This window comes from Canis lupus, chromosome 21 (assembly GCF_048164855.1).
Source record: "Canis lupus baileyi chromosome 21, mCanLup2.hap1, whole genome shotgun sequence".
Classification (NCBI taxonomy): domain Eukaryota; kingdom Metazoa; phylum Chordata; class Mammalia; order Carnivora; family Canidae; genus Canis; species Canis lupus.
This window is the reverse complement of record NC_132858.1, coordinates 277,089-304,840: the sequence shown is the minus strand read 5'-3', so window position 1 is coordinate 304,840 and position 27,752 is coordinate 277,089. Positions and strand designations below refer to the sequence as shown.

The window sequence follows — 27,752 nt, the reverse complement described above, 5'->3', positions numbered from 1 at the left end:
TGATTCCCCAGCAATCTGGCGTTTCTCAGTTTGTAGATGGACACATCCTCCAATTCTCTTGTTTTCATATGACATTTCCTTGAGTCTTCACATCATATTTCTGGTGCGTATGTGTGCCTCTGTGTCCAAATTTCCCCTTTCCCTAAGGACACTAGTCATTAGAATAGGGCTCACCCATCTAAATTTGATTATCTCTATAAAAGACCTCATTTCTGAATAAGGTCACATCTGAAGTACTGGGGTCTGGGCTCCAACATATCCTTCTGGGGGACACAATGTGACCCACAACAACACCTCCAGCAAGCTCTCAAGTGGTTATTTTGGACTTAGAATGTTGAGTGCATATTCTACTTTCACAGTGGGACTCTGGTCACTCATTCTTGGAAAATAAAAATTCCATCCAGCCTCCTATGTCATCATGCTAGAGATATAATGATAAGGGCTAATAAATGACAAATAATAATTTATTGAGGGAGTAGCATAAACTAGGAACTCTTCTAAGTCCTTTAATGATGTATTATAATTTAATATTTGCACCTACTCTGTGGGCTAGGAACTATTATTTCTGTTTTACAGGTGAGGAAATAAAAGCACAGTGAAATCAAGAGTCTTGCAATTGCTGCACTGACATCATGTCTGCCTCTAGAGTCAGAATATTTCCTTCTTTCAGATGAAGGAGTCCCTTTACTCAGGCCAATCTCCTCTAACCTGAGATAACATAGACCTGAGATAAAGTAGACACTAAACTTTACTTTCCTATGTGTCCTGGACTGGCTGTATTTGTCTGTGCTAAGTCAGATTGTTTTTTAAAAAGGGTAGAGTCAACCTGTGATCAAATTGCATCCTTTATTGAAGAAGTAGGGAGAAGATATACCAGAAAGGACTTCATTAGCATGTATTTTCCATGGGCCTCTTGAAAAAAGTTACTGAGTTCTTCATTAATTCACAGTTAATCTTTTGTTCTTGACTGGAGTCACACTGGTTCTTTGTACTTTTGTTCTTGACTGGAGTCACACTGGTTCTCTGTACGTTAATGTAGGGGCAGTGGATTCTGAGAGTGAAGGACCTGGGGTGGGTGGATGAGAACAGACTGATCACTATTGTACCATAAAATAAGAGCCTCACCTTGAGCCACTGAGTCAAAACAAGATAAAACAACAGCAATGACAAACAAACAAATGTGTAAATCTAAGATGTGATCAGGTGAAACCACCCACTCTGTCCTGGGGGAGATGTAGAGGTGCAAGAGACCTCTGGCCCATCAGTGTTTCAATGAATTGCAATCACCACATTAAACTAAAATATTAACTCTTCAGAAAATAACTGTGACCCTCAGTTGGCCTGTGGTGAGTGTAAAGATTCCTCTTGGGTCCTCTACTTCCTTGGGTCAGAAGGAGAAATAGCTCAACAACCCATGGAGTGTATAGTTGTCTGGCTTAGACTACAGGATTTGGAGGAGTCACTGCAGAAGGCAGTCTAATGGGAATAGCCTATGTGGTGAGATGAAGCGAGGTGAACGAGGTAGGCGTCATGAGATGGCACTAAACTACTACCGAACTGTTGACTGTCTATTGGGAGGATCATTGCTTCTACACACATTTGACTGAGGATAAGTGAAACCTTCCAAAGCAAAACCACAGATAACAGAAGACTACTATATATGAGCATAAAGTTTGACCAAGAAACCCAGCTGCTAGGAAGCTTTCAGCAGCACTCTGGTACTTACAGGCTAAGTTCCAAATTCTTTAGTAGGGTGGTTGAGCCCTATTAGGAGCTGGCCTCAATGCACCTCTCCAGCTTCACTTTCCATCACTTTTCTCTAAACACTATGCTACAAGAATTCTGGAAACCTGCCCTGCTGGCTCGAGGCAGAGTTTTAGGTTCACTTATCAATATGCATGTTCTGTGGGGGGATTTAATGATCTATTTTGGAAAAACTTAGACAAGCCATAGAGGTTAAGGAGATAAGATTATCAGCCATTATGATCAATTTCCTACTATTTAGTGATTGTTTCTATCCTTTATTCTATTAATGTAGTATATTATATTGATGGTTTTTTTTCCAATGAAAAATTGTGTTGACTCTTTGAGGAACCTCCACACAGTTTTCCAGAGTGGCTGCACCAGTTCACATTCCCATCAACAGTGCAAGAGGGTTCCCCTTTCTCCGCATCCTCTCCAATATCTGTTGTTTCCTGTCTTGTTAATTTTCCCCATTCTCAGTGGGGTGAGGTGGTATCTCATTGTGGCTTTGATTTGTATTTCCCTAATGGCCAGTGATGCGGAACATTTTCTCATGTGCTTGTTGGCCATGTCTATGTCTTCATCTGTGAAATTTCTGTTCATGTCTTTTGCCCATTTCATGATTGGATTGTTTGTTTCTTTGCTGTTGAGTTTAATAAGTTTTTTATAGATCTTGGATACTAGCCCTTTATCTGATACGTCATTTGCAAATATCTTCTCCCCTTCTGTAGGTTGTCTTTTAGTTTGTTGACTATTTCTTTTGCTGTGCAAAGCTTTTTTTCTCAGCCATTAGAAATGACAAATACCCACCATTTGTTTAGACGTGAATGGAACTGGAGGGTATTATGCTGAGTGAAATAAGTCAATTGGAGAAGGACAAACATTATATGGTCTCATTCATTTGGGGAATATAAAAAATAGTGAAAGGGAATAAAGGGGAAAGGAGAGAAAATGAGTCAAAATATCAGTGAGGGTAACAGAACATGAGAGACACCTAACTCTAGGAAACGAACAAGGGGTAGTGGAAAGGCAGGTGGGCGGGGGTTTGGGGTGACTAGCTGATGGGCACTGAAGTGGGCACTTGATGGGATGAGCACTGGATGTTATGCTGTATGTTAGCAAATTGAACTCCAATAAAAAAATTGTGTTAAAATACACATAACATTTATCATTGTAACCATTTTAAAACACCCAGTTCAGTGGTATTAAATACACATAAGATGTTGTATGACCATCACCACCACATCCATATGATGTTGTGTGGTAGTGATGGTCACACAACATCCATTTTCATAGTTCTTTACATCTTGTAAAAATGAAACCCTTGACCCATTTAACAGTGTGATTCTCCACTCCCCTGTATTGAATCCTGGTAACCCTCATTCTATTTTATGTCTCTAGGATTTTGACCACTCTACCTCTCTCACATGGAGTGGAATTACACGGTATTTACCTTTTTGTGATTGCTTTATTTCACTTAGCAGAATGTCTCCAAGGTTTATCCACAGTGTTGCAAATTTAAGGTTTTCTTCCTTTTTAAGGCTAATATTCTATTGTATGGATATACCACATTTTGCTATCCATTCATTCATTGATGGACTCCTTCAATGATTGATTTCCACCTTGCCACATTTTAGCTATTGTGAATAATGCTGCTGTACACCATAAGCATGGGTGTATAAATACCTCTTTGAGATCCTGCTTTTTGTTTGTTTTTTGCAGAGGAGTCTGTATTTTATTTCGAAGGCAAGGGGGCTCGCCAAGGGTTTTTTTTTTATTTTTTTATTGGAGTTCGATTTGCCAACATATAGTAGTCATCCCATCAAGTGCCCCCCTCAATGCCTGTCACCCAGTCACCCCATCCCCTCCCATCTCCCCTTCCACTACCCCTTGTTCATTTCCCAAAGTTAGGAGTTTCTCATGTTTTGTCACCCTCTCTGATATTTCCCACTCATTTTCTCTCCTTTCCCCTTTAATCCTTTTCACTATTTTTTATATTCCCTGAATGAATGAAATCATATAATGTTTGTCCTTCTCTGATTGACTTACTTCACTCAGCATAATACCCTCCAGTTCTATCCACGTTGAAGCAAATGGTGGGTATTCATCATTTCTAATGGCTGAGTAATATTCTATTTTGTGTGTGTGTGTGTGTGTGTGTGTGTGTATACCACGTGTGTGTGTGTGTGTGTATATATATATATAAACCACATCTTCTTTCTCCATTCATCTTTCGATGGACACCGAGGCTCCTTCCACAGTCTGGCTATTGTGGACATTGTTGCTAGAAACATCGGGGTGCAGGTGTCTCAGTTTTTCACTGCATCTGTATCTTTGAGGTAAATCCCCAGCAGGGCAATTGCTGGGTCATAGGGCAGGTCTATTTTTAACTCTTTGAGGAACCTCCACACAGTTTTCCAGAATGGCTGCACCAGTTCACATTCCCACCAACAGTGCAAGAGGGTTCCCCTTTCTCCACATCCTCTCCAACACTTGTTGTTTCCTGCCTTGTTAATTTTCCCCATTCTCACTGGTGTGAGGTGGTATCTCATTGTGGTTTTGATTTGTATTTCCCTGATGGCCAGTGATGCGGAGCATTTTCTCATATGAGTGCTTTGTTGGCCATGTGTATGTCTTCTTTGGTGAAATTTCTGTTCATGTCTTTTGCCCATTTTATGATTGGACTGTTTGTTTCTTTGCTGTTGATTCCTGCTTTCAATTATTTGGGGGATATATCCAGAAGTAGAATTGCTGGATCCTATCATAATTGTATTTTAAAATTTTTGAGGAACACCGTCTTTTTAGCATCTGTACCATTTTACGTTTCCACCAAGAGCACACAAGTGTTCTAATTTTTCCACGTCCTTGCCAATACTTCTTATTTTCCAGTTTTTTTTTTTTAAGATTTTTATTTCTTTATTCATGAGAGACACACACAGAGAGAGGCAGAGACACAGGCAGAGGGAAAAGCAGACTCCAGGCAGGGAGCCTGACTTAGGACTTGATCCCAGGACCCCAGGATCAGGCCCTGGGCTGAAGGCGGCACTAAACTGCTGAGCCACCCGGATTGCCCCAGTTTTTTGTTTTTTGATAGAAGCCATCCTAATGGGTGTAAGATGATATCTTATTGTGGTTTTGATTTGCATTTCCCTGATGATCAGTGGTGTTGAGCATTTTTGCTTATTGGCTATTTGGAGAAACGTCTATTCAAGTCCTTTGCCCATTTTTGAATTGTTAATTTCTATTGTTCTCTCTATATTATGGATATTAACTCCTTATCATATGTATGATTTACAAATATTTATCTGATTCCATGTGTTGTTTTTTTACTCCGTGGATTATCTTTTGATGCACAAAATTTTTAATTTTCATGAAGTCCAATTTGTCTGTTTTTACCTTTGTTGCCGGTGCTTTTGGTGTCATATCCAACATTGCTAAATCCAATGTCATGACGTTTTGTCCCATATTTTCTTCTAAGAGTTTTATTATTTTAGGTCTTCTATTTAAGTCTTTGATCCATTTTGTGTTAATTTTTGTATATGGTGTGAGATAGAGATCCAAATTCAGTCTTTTTCATGTAGAAATCTAGTTTTCCTAGATTAACAAATACAGTAGTATTTGTTAAAAAAGACTACTTTTTTCCACTCTTGATTCTACTGCACCAGTTTTTAGATCTATCTTTATGCCAGCACCACAATGTCTTGATTACTATAGCTTTGTAGTAACTTTTGAAATTGGGAAGCATGAGTCCTCCAACTTTTCCTTTTTTTCTTTTTTTTTAAAGACTTTTTTTTAGAGCAGTTTTAGGTTTGCAACACAATTGAGAAGACAGTACAGAGATTTCCCATATATCTCTTGTCCCTACACATTATTGACATGACTCACCAGTATGGTACATTTGTTACAAAGGGTTAATCAGCATTGACATATCATAATCACCCAAAGTCCATAGTTTACCTTAGGGTTAACTCTTGCTGTTGTATATTCTATGGGTTTGGGCAAATGTATAATGACATGTTTTCACCCATATAATATACAGAGTATTTTTACTGCTCTAAAAATCTCTGTGCTCTATCTATGTTCCCTGCCCCCCTTGGCAACCACTGATCTTTTAACTCCATAATAAGTAAACATAGCCATAGTTTTGCCTTTTCCAGATGTCATATTGTTGGAATCATATAGTCTGTATATTTTTTAAATTGCTTCTTCTGCTTAGTAATATGCATTTGAGGTTTTTCCATTGTCTTTCTGTGGCTTGATAGCTGATTTATTGTTAGCACTGAATAGTATTTCATTGTCTGGATGGACCACAGTTTATTTGTTCATTCTCCTACTGATGGACATCTTGGTTGCTTTCAAGTCTTGGCAATTATGAATAAAGTTGCTGTAAACATCTGTGTGCAGGTTTTTGTGTGGATATAGTTTCAACTCTTTTGGGTAAACACCAAGGGACATGATTGCTAGATTGTATGATAATGTGTTTAGTTTTGTAAGAAACCATTGAAACAACTATCTTCCAAAGTGGTTGTACCATTTTGCATTCTTACCATTGCAATGTGTGAGAATTCCTGTTGCTCCATCTTCCCATCAGTATTTGGTGTTGTCAGTGTTCCAGATTTTGACCTTTCTAATATGTGTACAGTGGTTTGTTTTCTTTTTTAAATATTGGTTTGTGTCTTTTCCATTTTCATATGAATATTAGAATAAGTTTATAAAAAATCATCTGAGAATTTGGTAGGGATTGTGTTGAATTATAGATTTAATTTGGAGAGTATTATCGTCTTAATATTAAATCTTCTGATCTGTGACCACGAGTTTTTTCCCATTTGTTTAAATCTTTAATTTCTTTCAATAATGTGTTCTAGTTTTTGGTGGACAGGTCTTACACTCCTCTTGTTAAATTCATTCCTGAATAAAAATTATATAAGCACTTTATTTTTTGATGTCATTGTAATTATGTTCTCAGGTATAGAAATAACAACTGAGTTTTTAATGTATTAATTTTATATCCCACCAACTCGTTGAATTTTTTTTGAACTTGTTTAATTTACTAGATTTTTTTGTGTGGATTTCTTAGCATTTTATATACTCAAGATCATATTAGCTACAAAAAGAGTTAGTTTTACTTTTTCCTTGACCAACCAACCTGCATACTTTTATTTCTTCTTATCATCTAATTTACCTGGCTAGAACCTCCTGTACAATGATGAATATAAGTGGCAAAATCAGACATCCTTGTCTTGTTCCAGATCTTAAAGCAAAAGGATTCAGTATCTCTCCATCACATATGATGTTAATTGTGTATTTTTTTTTTCCACAACTAAATGCCCCTTTTTAGATTGAGGAAATTCCCTTCTATTCCTAGTTTGTTTGTTTGTTTTTTAAATCATAGAAGTGAGATGGATTTTGTTAAATGCTTTTTTCTCTGTCTACTGAGATGGTCATTTTTTAATTTCTCATTTTATCAGCATGGTATTTATCATCATGAATTACGTTGATTGATTTTCATGTTAAACCAGCTCTGAATTCTGAATATAAATCATAATTGGTCATGATGTATGATACTTTTGTTATATTGCTGGATTCCATTTGCTAGCATTTTTTTCTTTGAGGTTTACACATTTATATTCATAATGGATCCTGGTCTATAGTTTCCTTTTGTTTGATGTATTTGTTCGGTTTTGGTATCAGAGTAATACTAGCCTCATTGAATGAGTCAGGAAGTACTCTGTCCTCTTCTTTTCTGGAACAATCTGTAAAAGATTAGTGTTAATTCTTTAAATGTTTAGTAGAGGGGTGCCTGGGTGGCTCAGTCAACTAAACATCCAGCTCTTGATTTCTGCTCAGGTCATGATCTCAGGGTTGTGAGATTGAGCCCCATGTTGGGTTCTGCACTGAGGATGGAGACTGCTTAAGATCTTCTCTCCCTCTCTTCTGTTCCTTCCCTCACCACTCCCACCCTGCTTGCACGCATGTGCAAATGTGTTCTCTCTCTTAAAAAAATTGTTTAGTAGAATTTACAATTAGCCACCTGGGACTGGGCTTTTCTTTAGGAAAAAAATTTTGTTTGTTAATTCAGACTCTTAACCTGTGGTGAATCTATTCAGATTTTTATTACCTCTTGACACAGTTTCAGTAGTTTGTATGTTTGCAGGAATTTGTCCATTTCATGTAGGTTAACTACATTGTTGGCATATCATTATTCACAGTATTCTCTTTTATCCTGTTTTCTGTGAGGTTGTTGGTCATATCCCTCCTTTCATTCATGATTTTAGTAACTGAATTCTAATGTTTTTTTTTTTTTTTATCTCGGTCAGCATAGCTAAAGATTTGTCCTTTTGGGGGAGTAGGGGTTCTTTTGAAAGGATCAACATTTGTTTTTTTTTTTTCTGTCTTGTTCTATTCTTTATTTTGTTTTTGTTTTTTTTCCATCTTAATCTTGATTATAACCATTCTTCTCGTCACTTTGGGTCTAGTTTTCTCTTCTCTTCTAGTTTATTATAAAAATATTTGTTTTAATTTTAATGCCACAATAGTTAACATACATTGTTATATTAGTTTCAAGTGTACAGTATAGCGATTCAACAATTCTGTACACTACTCAGGGCTAGTCATGATAGGTGTACTCTTTAATCCCCTTCACCTATTTCATCCTTCCCCCCAACGCCATTCTAAATTCTATAGGTGGAAAGTTGGGTTTTTGATTTGAGATTTTTATCCTTTTTATTTTTTTTTTAAAGATTGTATTTATTTATTCATGAGAGACACACACACACACACACAGAGGCAGAGACACAGGCAGAGGGAAAAGCAGGCTCCATGCAGAGAGCCTGATGTGGGACTTGATCCCAGTTCTCCATGCCCTGGGCTGAAGGCAAGCACCAAACCACTGAGCAACCCAGGCTGCCAGAGATTTTTATCCTTTTAAAAAATATAGTATTTATTTATATTAATAAATTTCCCTCTAAGCACTACTTTAGATGTATCAAATAAGTCATGGTATGTTGTATATTTTTTAAAATTCATCTCAAGATGTTTTCTATATTTCCTTTTGATTTCTTCATTGACCTTTTGGTAATTTTTCTTCACTTGTTATCATTTTGTTCCACGGAGCAGACAATTTCAATTGACCTGTCTTTAAGTTTGTTGATCATTTCTTTTATCAGATCAAATATTCTATTGAGCCCCTTGAGTGATATTTTCATTTTAGTTACTATGTATTTTTCTCCTCTGGAGTTTTATTCTTTCTCTTGAAACATTGCTCTAATACTTTCCTTTAGGTTTTTTACATATGGTTTCTCCAGTACTTTGAGCATACTTTTAATAGCTAATTTAAAGTTTTTATTTTTAAGTTCAATATTTAGGGGTCCTTGATGCAACTTCTATTGCTTTTTTTCCCAAGTATTTAGGTCACATTCTTCTGTTTCTTGGACTACCTCATTATTTCTTTTGTTAAAAACTGCATATTTAAAATAATGTAGGGATCCCTGGGTGGCGCAGCGGTTTGGCGCCTGCCTTTGGCCCAGGGCGCGATCCTGGAGACCCCGGATCGAATCCCACGTCAGGCTCCCGGTGCATGGAGCCTGCTTCTCCCTCTGCCTATGTCTCTGCCTCTCTCTCTCTCTCTCTCTATGTGACTATCATAAATAAATAAAATTAAAAATAAAATAAAATAAAATAATGTAGCAACATTGGAAATCAGATTCTCCCAGGGGTTGTTTTTGTTTTTGTTTTTGTTATTCTATTGGGTGGTTTTCTGAACTAACTATGTATTTATGATTGTATTGAGGTATTTATGTTTGGCATTGATGTCTCTGTTCTGTTAGCTTAGTGGTCATTAAATGATTGGACATAGGTTTTCTTAACTGCTTTGAACCAAGAAATTTCCCAGTCTTTGTTGAAAAGCCGTGTGTGTGTGTGTGTGTGTGTGTGTGTGTTTGGTTTAGTCTTCAAAGCCTTGGAAGACTGGGTGCAGCTCTACCTTAGCTATCGCTGTGCTTGTAGACGGCTTCAGGTCAGCCAGAGGTGGGAGATTATTGACAAGTCTTTCCTTGGCACACACACATCTCTGCATATGCACATGGTCTTTATTGCCAGGTACTGTCATAGTTTCAAGGTCCCTAGTGGACATCTTACTCCCCAGCTTTTTCTATGAAGTGTTTTTGGTAAGCCTCTTGTTCTCTCCAACTGTTATCACTGCTTTAGGCAAATGCAATGTTAAATGCCACTGATTCTTCTGACAAACATCTCAGATAAACTTTCACAATTACTAAGCTCTGAGATCCATAAGGAAGGCCTTGCCAATGGGCATTTCCAGGGAGCTGCCAGACAATTCAGTAACAATGCTCTGGGAATGGGGCTTTTTGGGGGGAACTCCAATCTCAGGTTTTCTCCTCTTGTGGTGGTTAGACTGGTGTTTCTCACAGATACTGTGGTTGCAAGGTTATTTTATTTAAATGTTACTGTGGAGACACAGCAAGGTGGATAGGAACAAGGCAAATTATAATCACAAAACTCACGGTCATCAATTTTTTCTTGCATAAATGCTCCCTGGATTGTTGCAAGTTTTTTGAGTAATTTCCAGAGTTATGAAATGTTAATTTTGACAAGTTTTGCCGGTGTTCTCATATATTTTATGGAGGAATAGATTTTTAGAGAGCCTTATTCTTCTTTTCCAGGAGTACTCTCTTCAGTGCCCTCTAAAATCTTTACTTTCTGAAGGGATATGTAGATCCCAAACGTTGGAAACAAAAATTTATAACCTAAATATGAATTTCAGAGTCTATAGCATTTGATGTCCCCATATGACTGGTATGACCCATGAAACTCCCTCAGTCTGTATATTACCTTTATTAATCTCTTGAGTGAGGCAAGTCTAAAAGACATTGGGGTGCATGCGTCCCTTTGAATCAGCACTTTGGGTAAATTCCTAGTAGTGCAATTGTTGGATCATAGGGTAGTTCTATTTTTAAGTATTTTTTAAAAGATTTTATTTATTCATTAGATACAGAGAGAGAGGCAGAAGCAAGCTCCACACAGAGCCAGATGTGGGACTCCATCTCAGGTCTTCAGGATCACGCCCTGGACTGAAGGTGGCGCTAAACCGCTGAGCCATCCGGGCTGCCCTATTTTTAACTGAGGAATTTCCACACTGTTCTCCAGATTGGCTGCACCAGTTTGCATTCCCATCAATAGTGTAAGAGGGTTCCCCTTTCTCTGCATCCTTGCCAACACCTGTTGTTCCCTGTATGCCTATTTTTAGCTATGCTGACATGTGTGAGGTGGTAGCTATCTCATTGTAATCTTGATTTGCATTTCCCTGATGTTGAGTGATGTTGAGCATCTTTTCATGTGTCTGTTGGCCATATGTATGTCTTCTTTGGAAAAAATATTTATTCATGTTTTCTGCCCATTTTTAAACTGAATTATTTGTTTTTTGGGTGTTGAGTTTTATGGGTTCTTTATATATTTTAGATATCTACTATCGCTTTATCAGGTACATCATTTGCAAACATCTTCTCCCATTCCATAGGCTGTCTTTTAGTTGTATTGATTGTTTCCTTTTCTGTGCAGAAGCTTTTTATCTTGGTGGAGTCCCAAAAGTTTATTTTTGCTTTTGTTTCCCTTGCCTCAGGAGACATATCTAGTAAGAAGTTGCTACATTTATGGCAAAAAGGTTACTGCCTGTGTTCTCTAGGATTTTGATTGTTTCCTTGTAAAGAGGGTTCCTAACAGAAGCTGTTTTATCCTGACTGGCCAGCCAGAAACAGAATTACTCACTCTTTTCACTGTATTCTGGGTTACACAATGCAGCTACAATCCACCTGGTAATGATCCATGTACAGATCACTTCTGTGATGGTGCAGAAGAGTAAATATTGTAAAAGCATACTACCAGCCAACTGAATTAAAAAGGAAAGAAACAGTCCTCATATTAATAAGCCATTTAAAAATTATACAAGAACAGCACTTAGTAAGAGGGAATATATACCATTCATCATATCAGTCTCCCACAACCATGATTATTTTGTGTATTTTTCATAAGAACAAAACATGTTTTAAATTGATCAAATGCTTATATATGTACCTTGCCTTCTGTTAAGTACTAATTCTAGCAACAACCTGCAAGTTGGATACTTTTATTTCTCTTCTAAACATGACAACACTGAAAAGCAGAGAGATTAGTATTGTGGGCTGCATGGTGGAATTCTTCAGGGTTTGGCACTGAATGCCCATCTTTATCTCTTTTTATACTTTCTCTTTGGTAAGACTGATTGCATGCGGATGCCTGGGCAGCTCATTTGTTGAGCATCTGCCTTTGGATCAGGTGGTGACCCTGCAGTCCCGGGATTGAGTCTTGTGTCAGATTCCTCACAGGGAGCCTGTTTCTCCCTCTGCCTATGTCTCTGCCTCCCTCTCTGTGTCTCTTATGAATGATAAATAAAATCTTTAAAGAAAAAAAAAAGACTGCATGATTTGTGTTTTTCCATTTAGTGCACACATAATTTGCATTTCTATTTTCTTTTGACCCATGTGTCATAAACATTATTACATGTACTGGGTAGGGCCATTCTCCTTCTAATGGTTTCTAGTTTGTCTCAATACTCCTCACTTAAGATTCCACCCCCCCTTTTTTTATTTATGATAGTCACACAGAGAGAGAGAGAGAGGCAGAGACACAGGCAGAGGGAGAAGCAGGCTCCATGCACCGGGAGCCCGACGTGGGATTCGATCCCGGGTCTCCAGGATCGCGCCCTGGGCCAAAAGCAGGCACCAAACCACTGCGCCACCCAGGGATCCCGAGATTCCCCCTTTTGAGAAGCAGAGATTTATCTCACTGGTGATTTCACACTTTCTGGGTTATTTTTTTCCAGCATTGTTTGTCTTTATGACCCCAAATTCTGAGAATTGTCTGGTCCCAGCACAGGGAGACCTATCATCTACCTGTAACGAGGCAGATAAGTTTAATTCATGGAAGGAGGTATCAGAAAGCTCATTTGGTCAGAGATTTAAAACTTGCTCTCCCACTATAGTAATCACAATAAAGCCGATAATTTTATCTACATCTGCTTGATTCTTGTTATCTTATCTCAATTGGTTCAGAACATGAAAGGAGAAAAGTGAGTGGCTATTTACTGGCTGGCAATATTAGTTTCCTAGGGCTGCTGTGAAAAAGAGTCACACCTGAGTGGTTTAACACACCTGAAATGTATTATCTTGTGGTTCTGGAGGGTAAAAGTCCAAAAAGAATGCATCAGCAAGAGGATGCTCCTTCCAAAGTCTTTAGGGGAGGATAATTCTTGCTTCTTTCAGCTTCTGGTAGCCTCACATGTTCCTTGGCTATAGCAACATAACTACAACCTCTGCCGCCATGTTTACATGACCATCTTCCTTCTGTTAAATTTCTTTCTTTTTATAAGGACACTAATTTTATTGGATTAATAGCCCACCCAACTCTCATATGAACTTGTCCTAACAAATTACATCAGCGAAGAATCTATTCTCCAATAATGTCACATTCTGAGATAATGTGGATTAAGGCATTTCTTTTTGGGGGGACGCAATTCAACTCCTAAGAGTCTCTGTCTTGCCTCTAAGTTTATGTTCCTCCCAAGTACAAAGTATATTCAACTGATCCCGATATCTCCAAAAGTTTTGACCTGTTATGACATAAACTCCAAGACTAAAATTTGATCTAAATGTCATCAGATCAAAAAGCTAAAAGTCTCATCATATAAATGATCTAAAATCAGTTATAGATGAGACTCAGTATTGTCCTTTTTGGGGTAAAATTCCTCTCCATTTGTGGACCTGTGAAACGAGGAAACAAGTTATCTACCTAGTGGAACAGGCATTGGCTAGATATTCCAATACCAAAAGAGAGGTATAAGGAGGAAACAAGGGGTCATGGGCCCCAAGAAACCCCAAAACCCAAAAGAGCAATTCTTTAGATAGTCCAGGACCCCAGGATCATGACCCAAGCCAAGCCATCCGGGCACCACTCTTAGTTTTCCTTTTTGCTTTTTTTAGCCGATGTACTAATTCTATTTTCCAATGTTTTTATGCTTATTTATTTTTATGCTTATTTAATCTGTGATTTCTTTTAATATTAGGCAAGTAGAGCCCATTACTATTTTTTTTAACTTTTTCTTTTTTATTTTATTAAATAATAGTTTTATTTTTTATTGGTGTTCAATTTGCCAACATATAGAATCACACCCAGTGCTCATCCCGTCAAGTGCCCCCCTAAGTGCCTGCCACCCAGTCACCCAGTCACTCCCTGCCCTCCTCCCCTTCCACCACCCCCACTTGTTTTCCCAGAGTTAGGAGTCTCTCATGTTCTGCTCCCTTTCTGATATTTCCTACCCATTTCTTCTCCCTTCCCCTCTATTCCCTTTCACTATTATTTATATTCCCCAAATGATGAGACCATATAATGTTTCCCCTTCTCCTATTGACTTATTTCACTCAGCATAATACCCTCCAGTTCCATCCACGTCGAAGCAAATGGTGGGTATTTGTCATTTCTAATGGCTGAGGAATATTCCATTGTATACATAGACCACATCTTCTTTATCCATTCATCTTTTGATGGACACCGAGGCTCCTTCCACAGTTTGGCTATTGTGGACATTGCTGCTAGAAACATCGGGGTGCAGGTGTCCTGCCATTTCACTGCATCTGTATCTTTGGGGTAAATCCCCAGCAGTGCATTGCTGGGTCACAGGGCAGGTCTATTTTTAACCCTTTGAGGAACCTCCACACAGTTTTTCAGAGCGGCTGCACCATTTCACATTCCCACCAACAGTGCAGGAGGGTTCCCTTTTCTCCGCATCCTCTCCAACATTTATGGTTTCCTGCCTCGTTAATTTTCCCCATTCTCACTGGTGTGAGGTGGTATCTCATTGTGGGTTTGATTTGTATTTCCCTGATGGCAAGTGATGCGGAGCATTTTCTCATGTGCGTGTTGGCCATGTCTAAGTCTTCCTCTGTTCATGTCTTTTGCCCATTTCATGATTGGATTGTTTGTTTCTTTGCTGTTGAGTTGAGTAAGTTTTTCATAGATCTTGGAAACTAGCCCTTTATCTGATAGGTCATTTGAAAATATCTTCTCCCATTCTGTAGGTTGTCTTTTCGTTTTGTTGACTGTATCCTTTGCTGTGCAAAAGCTTCTTATCTGGATGAAGTCCCAATAGTTCATTTTTGCTTTTGTGTCTCTTCCCTTCATGGATGTATCTTGCAAGAAGTTACTGTGGCCGAATTCAAAAAGGGTGTTGCCTGTGTTCTCCTCTAGGATTTTGATGGAATCTTGTCTCACATTTAGATCTTTCATCCATTTTGAGTTTATCTTTGTGTCTGGTGCAAGAGAGTGGTCTAGTTTCATTCTTCTGCATGTGGATGTCCAATTTTCCCAGCACCATTTACTGAAGAGACTGTCTTTCTTCCAGTGGATAGTCTTTCTCCTTTATCGATTATTAGTTGACCATAAAGTTGAGGGTCCACTTCTGGATTCTCTATGCTGTTCCCTTGATCTATGTGTCTGTTTTTGTGCCAGTACCACACTGTCTTGATGACCACATCTTCGTAGTACAACCTGAAATCTGGCATTGTGATGCCCCCAGATATGGTTTTCTTTTGTAAAATTCCCCTGGCTATTCGGGGTCTTTTCTGATTCCACACAAATCATAAAATAATTTGTTCTAACTCTCTGAAGAAAGTCCATGGTATTTTGATAGGGATTGCATTAAACGTGTAAATTGCTCTGGGTAACCTTGACATTTTCACAATATTAATTCTGCCAATCCATGAGCGTGGAATATTTTTCCATCTCTTTGTGTCTTCCTCAATTTCTTTCAGAAGTGTTCTATAGTTTTGAGGGTATAGATCCTTTACCTCTTTGGTTAGGTTTATTCCTAGGTATCTTATGCTTTTGGGTGCAATTGTAAATGGGATTGACTCCTTAATTTCTCTTTCTTCAGTCTCATTGTTAGTGTACAGAAATGCCACTGATTTCTGGGCATTGATTTTGTATCCTGCCACACTGCCAAATTGCTGTATGAGTTTTAGCAATGTTGGGGTGGAAGCTTTTGGGTTTTCTATGTAGAGTATCATGTCATCGGCGAAGAGGGAAAGTTTGACTTCTTCTTTGCCAATTTGAATGCCTTTAATGTCTTTTTGTTGTCTGATTGCTGAGGCTAGGACTTCCAGTACTATGTTGAATACCAGTGGTGAGAGTGGACATCCCTGTCTTGTTCCTGATCTTAAGGGAAAGGCTCCCAGTGCTTCCCCATTGAGAATGATATTTGCTGTGGGCTTTTCGTAGATGGCTTTTAAGATGTTGAGGAATGTTCCCTCTATCCCTACACTCTGAAGAGTTTTGATCAGGAACAGATGCTGTATTTTGTCAAATGCTTTCTCTGCATCTATTGAGAGGATCATATGGTTCTTGGTTTTTCTCTTGCTGATATGATGAATCACATTGATTGTTTTTTTTTGTGTGCTAAGATCATCTTCATTTTATTTTATTTTATTTTTTTAATTTATTTTTTATTGGTGTTCAATTTACTAACATACAGAATAACCCCCAGTGCCCGTCACCCATTCACTCCCACCCCCCGCCCTTCTCCCCTTCTACCACCCCTAGTTCGTTTCCCAGAGTTAGCAGTCTTTACGTTCTGTTCTTTAGGTTGGTGCAGCTCCTGCTTCTCCGGGACGGGGCTCTCCTGTCCTGGGGACACTCGCCCCGGCCTCAGCCCGGCTCCTCGCGGGGTCCCTCCCCCTTGGAGGCCTTTTGTTTCTTTATTTCTTTCTTCTCCGTCTTCCTACCTTGATAGAGGCGTGAACTCTTCTCACTGTAGCATTCCAGCTGGTCTCTCTTTAAATCTCAGGCGAATTCGTAGGTTTTCAGGATGGTTTGAAGGTTATCTAGGTAATTTGGTGGGGATAGGTGACTTGGGGACCCTACTCTTCCGCTATCTTGCCCCCCCTATTTTCTTTGAAGAGAGAGATTATCTACTTAATATTACTTGATTAGATTTTACCTTTACCAATTGACTGGTAAAGTGATCTCCCATTAAATAATGTTTTTGCCTATACTAGATTTCTCAAGTTTGTTCTTTGATCAATTTTTTTTAGTGTGCAAATACTAAACCATTTTTATTGTAAAGCCTAATAAGCATTTAATATCTAGTGCAGTACATTGGCCCTCACCAACCATCCTGTGGCTTTCAGACTTTCTCAGCACTTTTCACCAATCCTTTTTTTCCATCCATACACACTTCAGAGTAGTTTTATTGCATTCCTTCTAAACTTTTGTCAGAATTCTAAATGGAATCGTATCACATTTATGTATTAATTTGAAGTATCTTGCAATGTTGTGATATTGTGAATTGCATTCAAGAATGTACTTTCTCAAAGTATTCAGTTCTTTTTTTCTAGCCCTCATTATGTTTTTATAGTTTTGTTGTTATTTTGATCGGGTTACTTATTGTTTTTTCTACTTCAATATTTAAGTGGTGATTGCTAGTGTAAAGAAAACATATTGGGGCACCTGGGTGGCTCAGTTGGTTAAGCTTCTGACTTGATATGGGCTCAGGTCATGATCTGAAGGTCACGAGATCAAGCTTCACTCTGGGTATGGAGCCTGCTTAAGATTCTCTCTCTCCCTCTCCTTCTCTAAAAATATATTTATGTTAATCATATACTTTTGTCTTTTACCCAGATATTTTACTGAACTGTTTTGTTCCAGTAGTTTTCTAGCTGAGTCTTTGCGATTTTCTAGGTATCTTATCACTCTATCTTCACATAATGATAGTTCTGATCTCTCTCTGAGGCTTCTAGTGTTTCTTTAGTTGGACTAAAGCTGATTTTTTAAATATTCCCTTGGCAAAAATTTGGAGGATATGCAGTTTGTTTTTTATATTTCTATGCTGAAGATAGCTATTGAATTTGGTTGTCTTTTCTGTACCTTGCCCAGTACACCATACATCATTTAGCATAGTTTTCTTCATTTATGTCTAAAATTTGGATCCATTTGTTATTAAACTTAATACTTACATGTGTCCAAATATATTCATCGGCATCTGGATGATATGTGAAACATGCAATAATAAATATAATCATACCAATTGTAGAAAAGCAGGTACATAAGATGTTCATAACAAGGCTAGAAATAAGCTGCAAAAGACAAAAAAGAAAACTGGTCATGGGCAGCATAAACAGGTTTTGGTGAAGCAATAATTTTGTGTCCTATCTAGAACATGCAAGTTGGAAATTTTTTATCTGATTCTCTGGAATCTTACTGTGGTTGATGTCAGGACTCTGCATCAAATTGGTCTGGAACCCAACAGGATAAAAACATTTCAGATGAGGTATTTATTCAGCAAATAATTAAACAGTGCCTACAACATGCTAAACATGCTAGGGGTAAATTCAGGCTTCTACTCAAGAATCTCACAACCTAATGGAGGAGACAAAATGACAAACAGTTTCATTTAATAAAATTTCATAAATGTCATGCTATGAAGAAGCCTCAAGTCTAGGATCTGCCAGTGTCATTCCTACCTCAGAAAGCCACCATACCAGTTAATACTTTTCCATAGTTTCCAACTTGCCTCAAGATAGCATCCACTCAAAAAAAAAAAAAAAAAAAAGATAGCATCCACTCTCTTGGTGATGGCATTGTGGATCTTGCATGATCTACAAAGAGAAACTTTGCCCTTTGAGAAAAGGCTTCATGGGCATTGTATGTATGCATAAATGCATAAAGGATAGTTACATTTTAAAGAGGATTTTTTTTTAATAATGGGAAGAAGGAGGTGATTTGATGCTGATCAACCAAAGAAAGAACTTAAGTGGCATATTAAGTTTTGATTGTCCAGAAGGCAGCCCTTCTTTTATTCCAGGTGCTCTCCTCCCTGGTTTAGTTTTTATGAAAGACGTTTATCAGACTTACTACAAAATCCAGAGGAGGGAGGATCTATCTCTCTTTCTTCAATCCAACGTAAGCAGAACCAGGGCATTGCCAATCCAATGAAATGCTCTTCCTAAGGGTTGTGAATCTTGAGCAAGTAACTTAAAGATGAACAAAAGACTGGCATTCATTTCTAGAACTGGTGGCTGGGATGTCATGCAGTAGAAGCAGTTGGACCCTTGGGTGCTAGAGGAAGCTATGATTTAGTGATGGTAATAGCCGGGCCAGATTCTCCTTGTTAAAAAACAGCTAGTTATTGCACTTCTGGGCTTTCTGTTTCTGGCCTCTGAAACTCTCTCTGATCCTATGTATTTTCTAAGCTTGGTCCTTTACCTCCTAGGTGCTATGACCCTTGCTTCTTCTCAGTAGATCCTGTCTTTCTTGATATAGCCAGATCCAGTTCACAGTGGTGGACAAAATTGAGAAAATGTATTACAGAAAAGAGAACAGTATACAAAATTTTCAGAAGTATGGAAAAGCAGGTCTTCAGGAAAATGACATTTTCAGTGTGGCTGGGACATGAAATGGAGTTGTATAAAATGTGGCTGGAGAAGTGGGCAGGGATTACTTTATGAGGAATCTAGAATGCTGTGCTAAGGATTTCAATTTTATCTTTTTGAAGTGTAGAGCTATACTGATGAAAGTGTCAGCTAGAAAAACTCTTCTTTAGTACAAAGTCAGGTTGTACACTCAAGCAAATGCACACTTACAATGCCTCTGGACACTTACCCTATGACCATTTATGGGGTTAGAGAGGCTTATGAACCAGGATCACCTATAAAAAGACATTTATATTCCAAAAAAATCCTAATCAAGTATTTTGTTTTTTTTAAATTTAAATTCAATTAGCCAACATACAGTACTTCATTAATTTCAGATGTAGAGTTAAATAATTTATCAGTTATGTATAACAACCAGTGCTCATTACATCACATGTCTTCCTTAATGCCTGTCACCCTCCAGTAAACCTCAGTTTGTTTCCTGGAGTTAGGAGTCTCATGGTTTGTCTCGCTCTCTGATGACTTCCCATTCAGTTTTCCCTCATTCCCCCTATGATCCTCTGTGCTGTTTCTTATATTCCACATATGAATCAAGCATTTGAATTAAATATGCAACATTATTAATATTTGAAGTGTTCTGCTTTCAGTATGAGAGTGTGAGGAATTCCATGGATCAACTCCTCAGCCAAACTTAGGAAAATTACTAAAAAACCCCCAAAACTCCCAACATTTAAAATCTCCAGAAACAGTCCTGATAGCCTACAACAAATGAAGAAACATTTAATCAAGACACTGGGAAGCTCCAAACCCTCAGCTATTAAAGTGGGGATGTCACTCAAAGAGAAACACTCCATTGTGTCTGTGCTTCATCCTAGCACCAGAGCTTTGTTTTTTGTTTTTGTTTTTTTGTGTTTATTTTTATTATTATTATTATTTTATAAATTTATTTTTTTATTGGTGTTAACACCAGAGCTTTGACTCAGAGATTTTGTCTGGGAGAGAAATAAGCATCCTAGGGTGACTGTGGGTATATCTAAAGCTGCATCCACCCTTGAGGAACAATTTAACACTGACAAGGAGAAATAGACTTCACTAAATAATTTCAGCCAGTCCTTTAAAAAAATCACAATAACAAGCCCTAGGGATGACAGGGTGGCTCTGCCTTTGACTCAGGTCATGGTCTCAGGCATCTGAGATGGAGTCTCTCATTGGGCTCCTTGCTCAGCAGGGAGTCTGCTTCTCCCTCTGCTCTCACCCCTGTCACTCATGCTCTCCACCCTTCATAAATAAATAAATAAATAAATAAATAAATAAATAAATAAATAAAATCTTAAAAAAAAAAATAAGCCCTAGGGTGGAGACCTAGTGCCCAGAGTCACTACAATATATTATCTAAAATGCCTAGTTTCCAACAACAAAAAATTTATGAAACAGGCAAAGAAACAGAAGTGTATATACACCTATACACTTTGATCTATACACCAGAAAAAAAAAGCAGGTAACAGAAACTGTGAGAGTGGCCAGATGTAATCTTTATTAGACAAAGATTTCAAAGTAGCCATTATAAAGATGGTTAGAGAACTAAAGTAAATGATTAAACAAGTAGAGGAAGGTCTGCTGATGATGTTGACTATGGAAAATTTTATGGCATAAAATATGAAACATATGAAATACATAAATTCTTAGCAATTGGTAAACTCTTGCAGCTGACCAAAGAAGAAATAAAAAATCTGAATATATCTATAACAAAATAAGAGATTTGAATTAATAATAAAAAACCTTCCATGAGGAAAAAGCCCAGTTCCAGGGGCATCTGGGTGCCTCAGTATGTTAAGCATCTGCCTTTGGCTCCAGTCACGATCTCAGGGTTCTTTTTCTTTTATTTTTTCTTTTTTTTCAGATTTTATTTATTTATTCATGAGAGACAGAGATAGGGAGAGAGAGAGAGAGAGAGAGAGGGAGAGAGAGGGAGAAGCAGGCTCCATGCAGGGAGCCTGATGTGGGACTCGATCCCTGAATTCCAGGATCACACCCTGGGCCTAAGGCAGGCACTAAACTGCTGGGCCACCCAGGGATCCTCTCATCTCAGGGTTCTGAGGCTCCCTGCTGGGAGGGGAGTCTGCTTCTCCCCCTCCCTCTGCCTCTCCCTCCACTCATACTCTCTTTTTCTCTCTCAAATACATAAATACGATTTTTTTTTAAAGACAAAAGACTAGGTCCAATTGACTTCAATGGTAACTTTTACCAAACATCTAAAGAAGAATTAATATCAATTCTTAACAAACTCTTCCAAAAATACAGTAGGAGGGGACACTTCCTAACATTCTGTATTTAATTACCCTGAGACCACAACCAGACCAAAGCATCCTGACAGCAACAACAAAACTATACACCAGGGCAGCCCGGGTGGCTCAGCGGCTTAGCTCCGCCTTCGGCCCAGGGCGTGATCCTGGAGACCAGGACTGAGTCCCACGTTGGGCTCCCTGAATGGAGCCTGCTTCACCCTCTGCCTGTCTCTGCCTCTCTCTCTCTCTCTGTCTCTCTCTGTCTCTGTCTCTCATGAATAAATACTTTTTAAAAAAAATCTAAAAATCAAAATAAAAACTATACACCAATATCTCTTATGAACATGGATGCAAAGATCTTCAACAAAATGCTAACAAACCTAATCTAGCAACATATAAAAAGCATTATACACCATAACTAAATGGGGTTTATTCCATTGATGCAAGGCCAGTTTAATTTCCAAAATCAATTAATGTAATACCACTATATCAATAAAATAAAAAGCACCCACATGATCATCTTAATAGATGCAGAAAAGACTTGACAAAAATCCAAGACACTTTCATTATTAAAACACTCAAGAAACTAGAATAAATGACATCTTCCTGAACTTGGTAAGTATCTATGAAAAACCCATAGTGAACATATTTACTGGTTGGCTTACTTATTGCATCCTCACTGGAAGCTTTCCTCTTAAGATCAGAAAAAGACAAGAATGTCTGCTCTCACAACTTCTACTCAGCATTGTATTAGAGATTTTAGCCAGGGCAGTTAGGCAATAAAAAAAAAACAAAAACAAAGGTCATCTAGATTGGTCAAGGATCTATTCACAGATTACATGTTCTTTTATACAGAATAGCCTAAGAACTAAAAACTATTAGAACTAATAAATAACTTCAGTGAAATGACAGGATACAAGATTGATGTACAAAAATCAATGGTATTCCTATACACTGGAAAAGAGCCATCTGAAAATAAAATTAAGAAAACAATTATGCTGAGTGAAATAAGCCAATCGGAGAAGGACAAACATTATATGGTCTAAATCATTTGGGGAATATAAATAATAGTGAAAGGGAATAGAGGGGAAGGGAGAAGAAATGGGTAGGAAATATCAGAAAGGGAGATAGAACATGGAAGACTCCTAACTCTGGGAAACGAACTAGGGGTGGTGGAAGGGGAGGAGGGCAGGGGGTGGGGGTGACTGGGTGATGGGCACTGAGGGGGGCACTTGACGGGATGAGCACTGGGTGTTATTCTATATGTTGGCAAATTGAACACCAATACAAAATTAATTTATTATTAAAAAAAGAAAACAATTCCATTTACAAAGCATAAAAAAGGATAAAATATTTAAGAATAAATTTAACCAAAGAAGTCCAAAACATACTCTGAAAACTAAAAAACATTCGTGAAGGAGTATGCAAAAATATCCACATTCAAATGGATGTGAAGATGTAATACTGGTAAGATCAATACTACCCAAATTGACTTGCCGATTCAGGGTGATCCCTATTAGAATCTCAACTGTTTTTCCTTATAGACACTGATAAACCAATCCTAAAATTCATATGACATTGAAAGAGACTCAGAATAGTAAGTAAAAATCTTGAAAAGGAAGAGCAAAATTGAAAAAGAAGAGCAAAAATGAAGAGCAGAAACTCCCACTTTGATTTTGAAATGTACTACAAGTAATCAAAGTTTTGTCGTACTGGTGTAAGAATAGACATATAGACCAATGAAATGGAATTTGAAGTCCTGAAAGAAACCCACAAGAGTGGCAAGACAACTTAATGGGGAAGAAATAGTCTTCTCAAAAATTACGCTGGGACAACTAGATATTCACATGCAAAAAAAAAAAAAAAAGAAAGAAAGAAAGAAAAGAAAAAAAAAGAAATATGGCCCTTACATTACATCATCAACAAAAATTAACTCAAAATGGATATCAAAGACCTAAATATAAGGGCTAAAACGGTAAAATGCCTATAAGAAAACAGGCATAAATCTTCATATCTTTGTTTTTTTGTAATGGATTCTTAAACAGGGCATCAAAAGCAGGAACATCAAAAGAAAAATAGATAAGTTAAGGCTTCAACAAAATTAAAGCTTCTGTGTTTAAAGAACACTATTCAGAAAGTGAAAATACAATCCACAGAATGGAAAAACGTTTGCAAATCATATATCTAATGAGGGTTTCTATGTAAAATACATAAAAACTCTTAAAACTGAATAATGATAAAAAGCTAATAACTAATTTTAAGATGGGCAAAAGACTTGAATAGACATTTCTCCAAAGAAGACATACAAATGTCCAATAGCATGAAAAGATGCACGACATCAGTAATCATTGGGGACATGCATATTCATGCCACAATAAGATGCTATTTTAGACCCACTAGGATGGCTATAGTCAGAGGTCAGGTAATAAGTTGGTGAGGATATGGAGAAATAGAGTAATAAGTGTTGGTGAGGATATAGAGAAATAAGAACCCTCACACACTGCTGGTGGGGATATAAAATGGTGTAGTCACTTTGAAAACATAGTCTGTGACTAACTGTATAACAGGTTATTTTAGTTTCTGTTCTGTGAAAAGTGTAAAGCATTCCAACAAAGGGGTTTTTTAAAAATAAATTTATTTTTTATTGGTGTTCAATTTGCCAACATATAGAATAACACCCAGTGCTCATCCCATCAAGTGCCCCCCTCAGTGCCCATCACCCAGTCATCCCCCGCCCGCCCACCTCCCTTTCTACCACCCCTAGTTCGTTTCCCAGAATTAGGAGTCTCTCATGTTCTGTCTCCCTTTCTGATATTTCAACAAAGGGTTTTAATGTAGATCTTTTTTTGTACTCATGCTGTTGATTGCTAAATGTAATAGTCTGATCATGACGCTGAATAAATGTGTCTTAAGAAAAAAAGAAAAAAAAAACATAGTCTGTCATTTCTTCCAAAGGTTAAACAGAGTTACCATACAACAGTGCAATTCCACTCTTACTTATATACTAAAAAGAATTAAAAACATGTGTTCAAATAAAATTTTGTACACCAGTATTTATAACAGCACTATTCGTGATAGCCAAAGGTGGAATCAACCCAAATTCATCACTGATGAATGGATAAACAAAGTGTAGCATAGCTGTACCATGGAGTATTATTTAGCTATAGAACGGATGAAGTTCTGATATACTAAGTGAAAGAAGCCATTCATAAAAAATTACTTATTGCCTTTTTATGATAGCTTTTTAAATAAAATGTCCAAAATAGGCAAATCTGTGGTGCCAGAATATAGGTTTGTGGTTTCCAAGGGCTGGGGAGAATGGGGAGTTGTGGTATGGGGAGCAGTAGCTAAATGGTGCATGGTTACTTTCAGGGGTATTCAAAATGTTCTAAAATTAACTGTGGTGATAGTTGCACATATTTGTGAATATACCAAAATTAATTGAATTGTACACTTAAAAAAATCAAAATTGATTAAGCTCGTATATATTTACCTAGACGCTACAGATTTTCCCAGGTTAATATGAAAATAAATAGGTAGGTTTTCAGAAAATAAAAGTTATTAAACTTAAATAAAGAGGGCACCTTATTCATTATATTAAAAATAATTTAAAAAGTGTTCATGCAGAAGACATATACCTTACACAAATATACATATATTTATTTTCTGCTTTAATTTGTAGGGGATGCACATGAATTAAATATAAGTAACACTGTACTCCTTAGGAAAAGATGTTAAACTAAGAAACTTTTTACTAAAAATACTATTTTATCCTGTTCTTAATCTTCATGTTGGAATGCCCTAGGGCTTGGTCCTATTTCTCTTTTCCTCTTTGCTATGCCCCTCCATTGGAGTACTTGACAAGCCTCATCATGTTAAATATTATTTCATACCTAAGATTCCCAATTTCATCCTTCCAATTACTCAAGACAAAAGCTATGCTTTAGTCCCTCTCTTTTTTTCACACTTGGCACTCATCAGGAAATCCTGTTGGCACCACCTTCAAATATATCCAGTAGCCCAGCACATAACATCCCCTCCATTTGATTTTCTCTGTCCCAACCACTCCCCTCTTTTCCCTGGCTGACTGTTAGAGCCCTGTAACTGGCCTCCCTACCTCTAACTTGGCACATCTTGCATGCAGTCTCAGAGAATTTTAGTCGGAATGATCCTTTCAAGACACACCCTCATCACGTCACTCCTCAGAACACTTCAGTCACTCCATGTTTTCCCCAGGGTGAAAGCTTGTCTAAGAGGCCTCTTTGGCTACAACCTTACTGGCTTCCTTACCAGAACATGCCAGACATACTTTCACTCTATGGCTTTTCCAATGGCTGATCCCTTTGCTGGGTATGCTGTTTCCTCTGCTATCTGCATGGCTTTCTCCCTCAAGCTTTGCTCCAACACCTCCTACTTAATAAGGCTTACTTGGATAATCATACTTAAACAGCCCCCAGTGAAAGCCCCTTTCATGTTTTCTTTTTTCCCATGCCAGCTATCACCTTGTAGCACACTGAATTATTTCTTTATTTGTTATGTTTATTGTCTTTATCACCTATTAGGATAGAAGTTCCATGGGGGCAATCAATCTTTGTTTGTTCAGTGATACCTCCTACACACTCAAAACTTGCCTGAAGCTCAATAAGTATTTTTTAATTGGGTTATTGGAATTTGAGCCCCTGATATTGGCTGTGTTAGGTGCATTATGGTACCTAAGTATAATACAATATTGTGTTGCCAGCTGAACAGTTTTTCCAAAGCATTTTTTCATGACTTGATAAACAATGATTTGATTTCTCCTTGTGAAGTTGAATCACATTAGTTTGGGAAATTCCAGGACAAGTATCCCTGAGGTAGATGAGTCTGTGTTTCTGTAAGGAGAGATGTCGAGTGCTTCTAGAGAAGGAAATAGAGTTGTTCTACATGAGACACAATCAAGAGTTTATTTTTGCTTCTTGAGGTGGAATGAGGAGAGGGAGAGGAAGGCGGGGAAACAGCAAGGCTGGAAGTTTGGGGGAAGAATTACAGGGGCAGCCAAATCATGGCTAGAACTTAGAGGCATAATCTTCCCACCCACCATCCCTCATGTAAGGAAAAAAAAACTTTTTGTGAGTTTTCGTGAAAACCAAACAAGAAGCCAAGTTTGTTTACACTTTTTTTTTTTGATGTTGTGAAGCAAAATTGGGACAGTATGCACAAATACAGAAACCGAAGCACGAGAGCATCAGTTCCAGGGATTTGCAAAATCTAAAGGGTGCTTCATGGGCTTTGAGGTCAACTGTACTTATATATCAGATAATGTGTGGATTGCAGGTAAACCTTGGGAATACACTGAAAAACTTAGAAAAAGCCTAGGATAAAAACTGATGGTAACAGTGGTAGAAGGTTAAAAAAAGGTATAAAAACTTAATGCCAATAGTTATAGCCAGAAAGTTGCTGCTGAACAAGATAGCCTCTAGCATCTCTTTGATCCTGTTCTTTTGGGTTGTGGGGTAATGAAAGTAGGCAGATCCTTCACTGAATTATGAAACAGTATTTCTTCAGTTTCTTCTTTTACTAGTCCCTTGTCTTCCTCTGTAGACTTTGATTAGTAGAGCTGACATTTATTGAATGCTCACAGTGTGCCAGGGGCTCTTGCTTATTCACTCATTTAATCCTTCCCACAGTCCTTTGAGTTAGGGGGTAGGAGGAGCCACATGTTTTTCAGACCAAGAGAGTGAGGCACAGAGCAAAAAGCAACCTGCTCGAATTCACACAGTCAATAGTAGAGTAGTTAGAATTTGAATTTAGGCAATGGACCTCTAGAACTATGATCCTAACCACAGTGGGAGAAGTTCTAAAGGAAAATGTGACTCCTTTGTTAGATGTATTTTAATGATGCTTGACCTGTATTCTAATGATATTCTTTAGCTCTGAGTTTGCTGAAGGCAATTCTCTTTCCACATATTATTTTGTCTTATGCCCTTCCCCAATGAAACACTAAACTTGCCCCACCTGCCTTTCCTCCCTTCACAGGTCTGACTCCCAAGTCATTTTGTTTGGTTACATATATCCCTTTAGATAGCTTGAAATGATTTATTCCATCAAAATCCTCACATCCAATGCCTTATAAACTCTGTTTTTCACACGGCACCCTCCATAAAACCCATACTTAAAATACGCATTACAGTGCACGCATCCTTGTAAAAATAAATGAATTTCTTTCCTACTCAAACATTTGGAAAAGATTTATCTCCCAAAAAAAGCTGGCTTA

At 37.8% G+C, this 27,752-nt stretch overlaps 1 protein-coding gene across 7 annotated transcripts in view; it reads right to left on the bottom strand.

Moving 5' to 3' along the window:
• Positions 1 to 832: 832 nt before the first annotated feature.
• The window catches only part of LOC140612211 (membrane-spanning 4-domains subfamily A member 3-like), a 40,186-nt gene continuing 13,266 nt past the window's right edge, over positions 833 to 27,752 (bottom strand). Inside the window, exons 5-8 of one of the 7 annotated variants that reach the window (XR_012013515.1) lie at positions 18,044 to 18,077; positions 17,799 to 17,918; positions 11,524 to 11,644; positions 833 to 1,066 (exon numbers count right to left, since the gene is read on the bottom strand). Coding sequence is in view for 3 of the 7 variants with exons in the window: in XM_072789287.1 (XP_072645388.1) it covers positions 1,011 to 1,066; positions 11,524 to 11,644; positions 17,799 to 17,918 (297 nt within the window). In the remaining 4 variants the exon portion in view is untranslated. The remainder of the gene's footprint in view (positions 1,067 to 11,523; positions 11,645 to 17,798; positions 17,919 to 18,043; positions 18,078 to 27,752) is intronic. The other 6 variants (XR_012013516.1, XR_012013517.1, XR_012013514.1 and 3 more) reach the window with 6 other exon arrangements.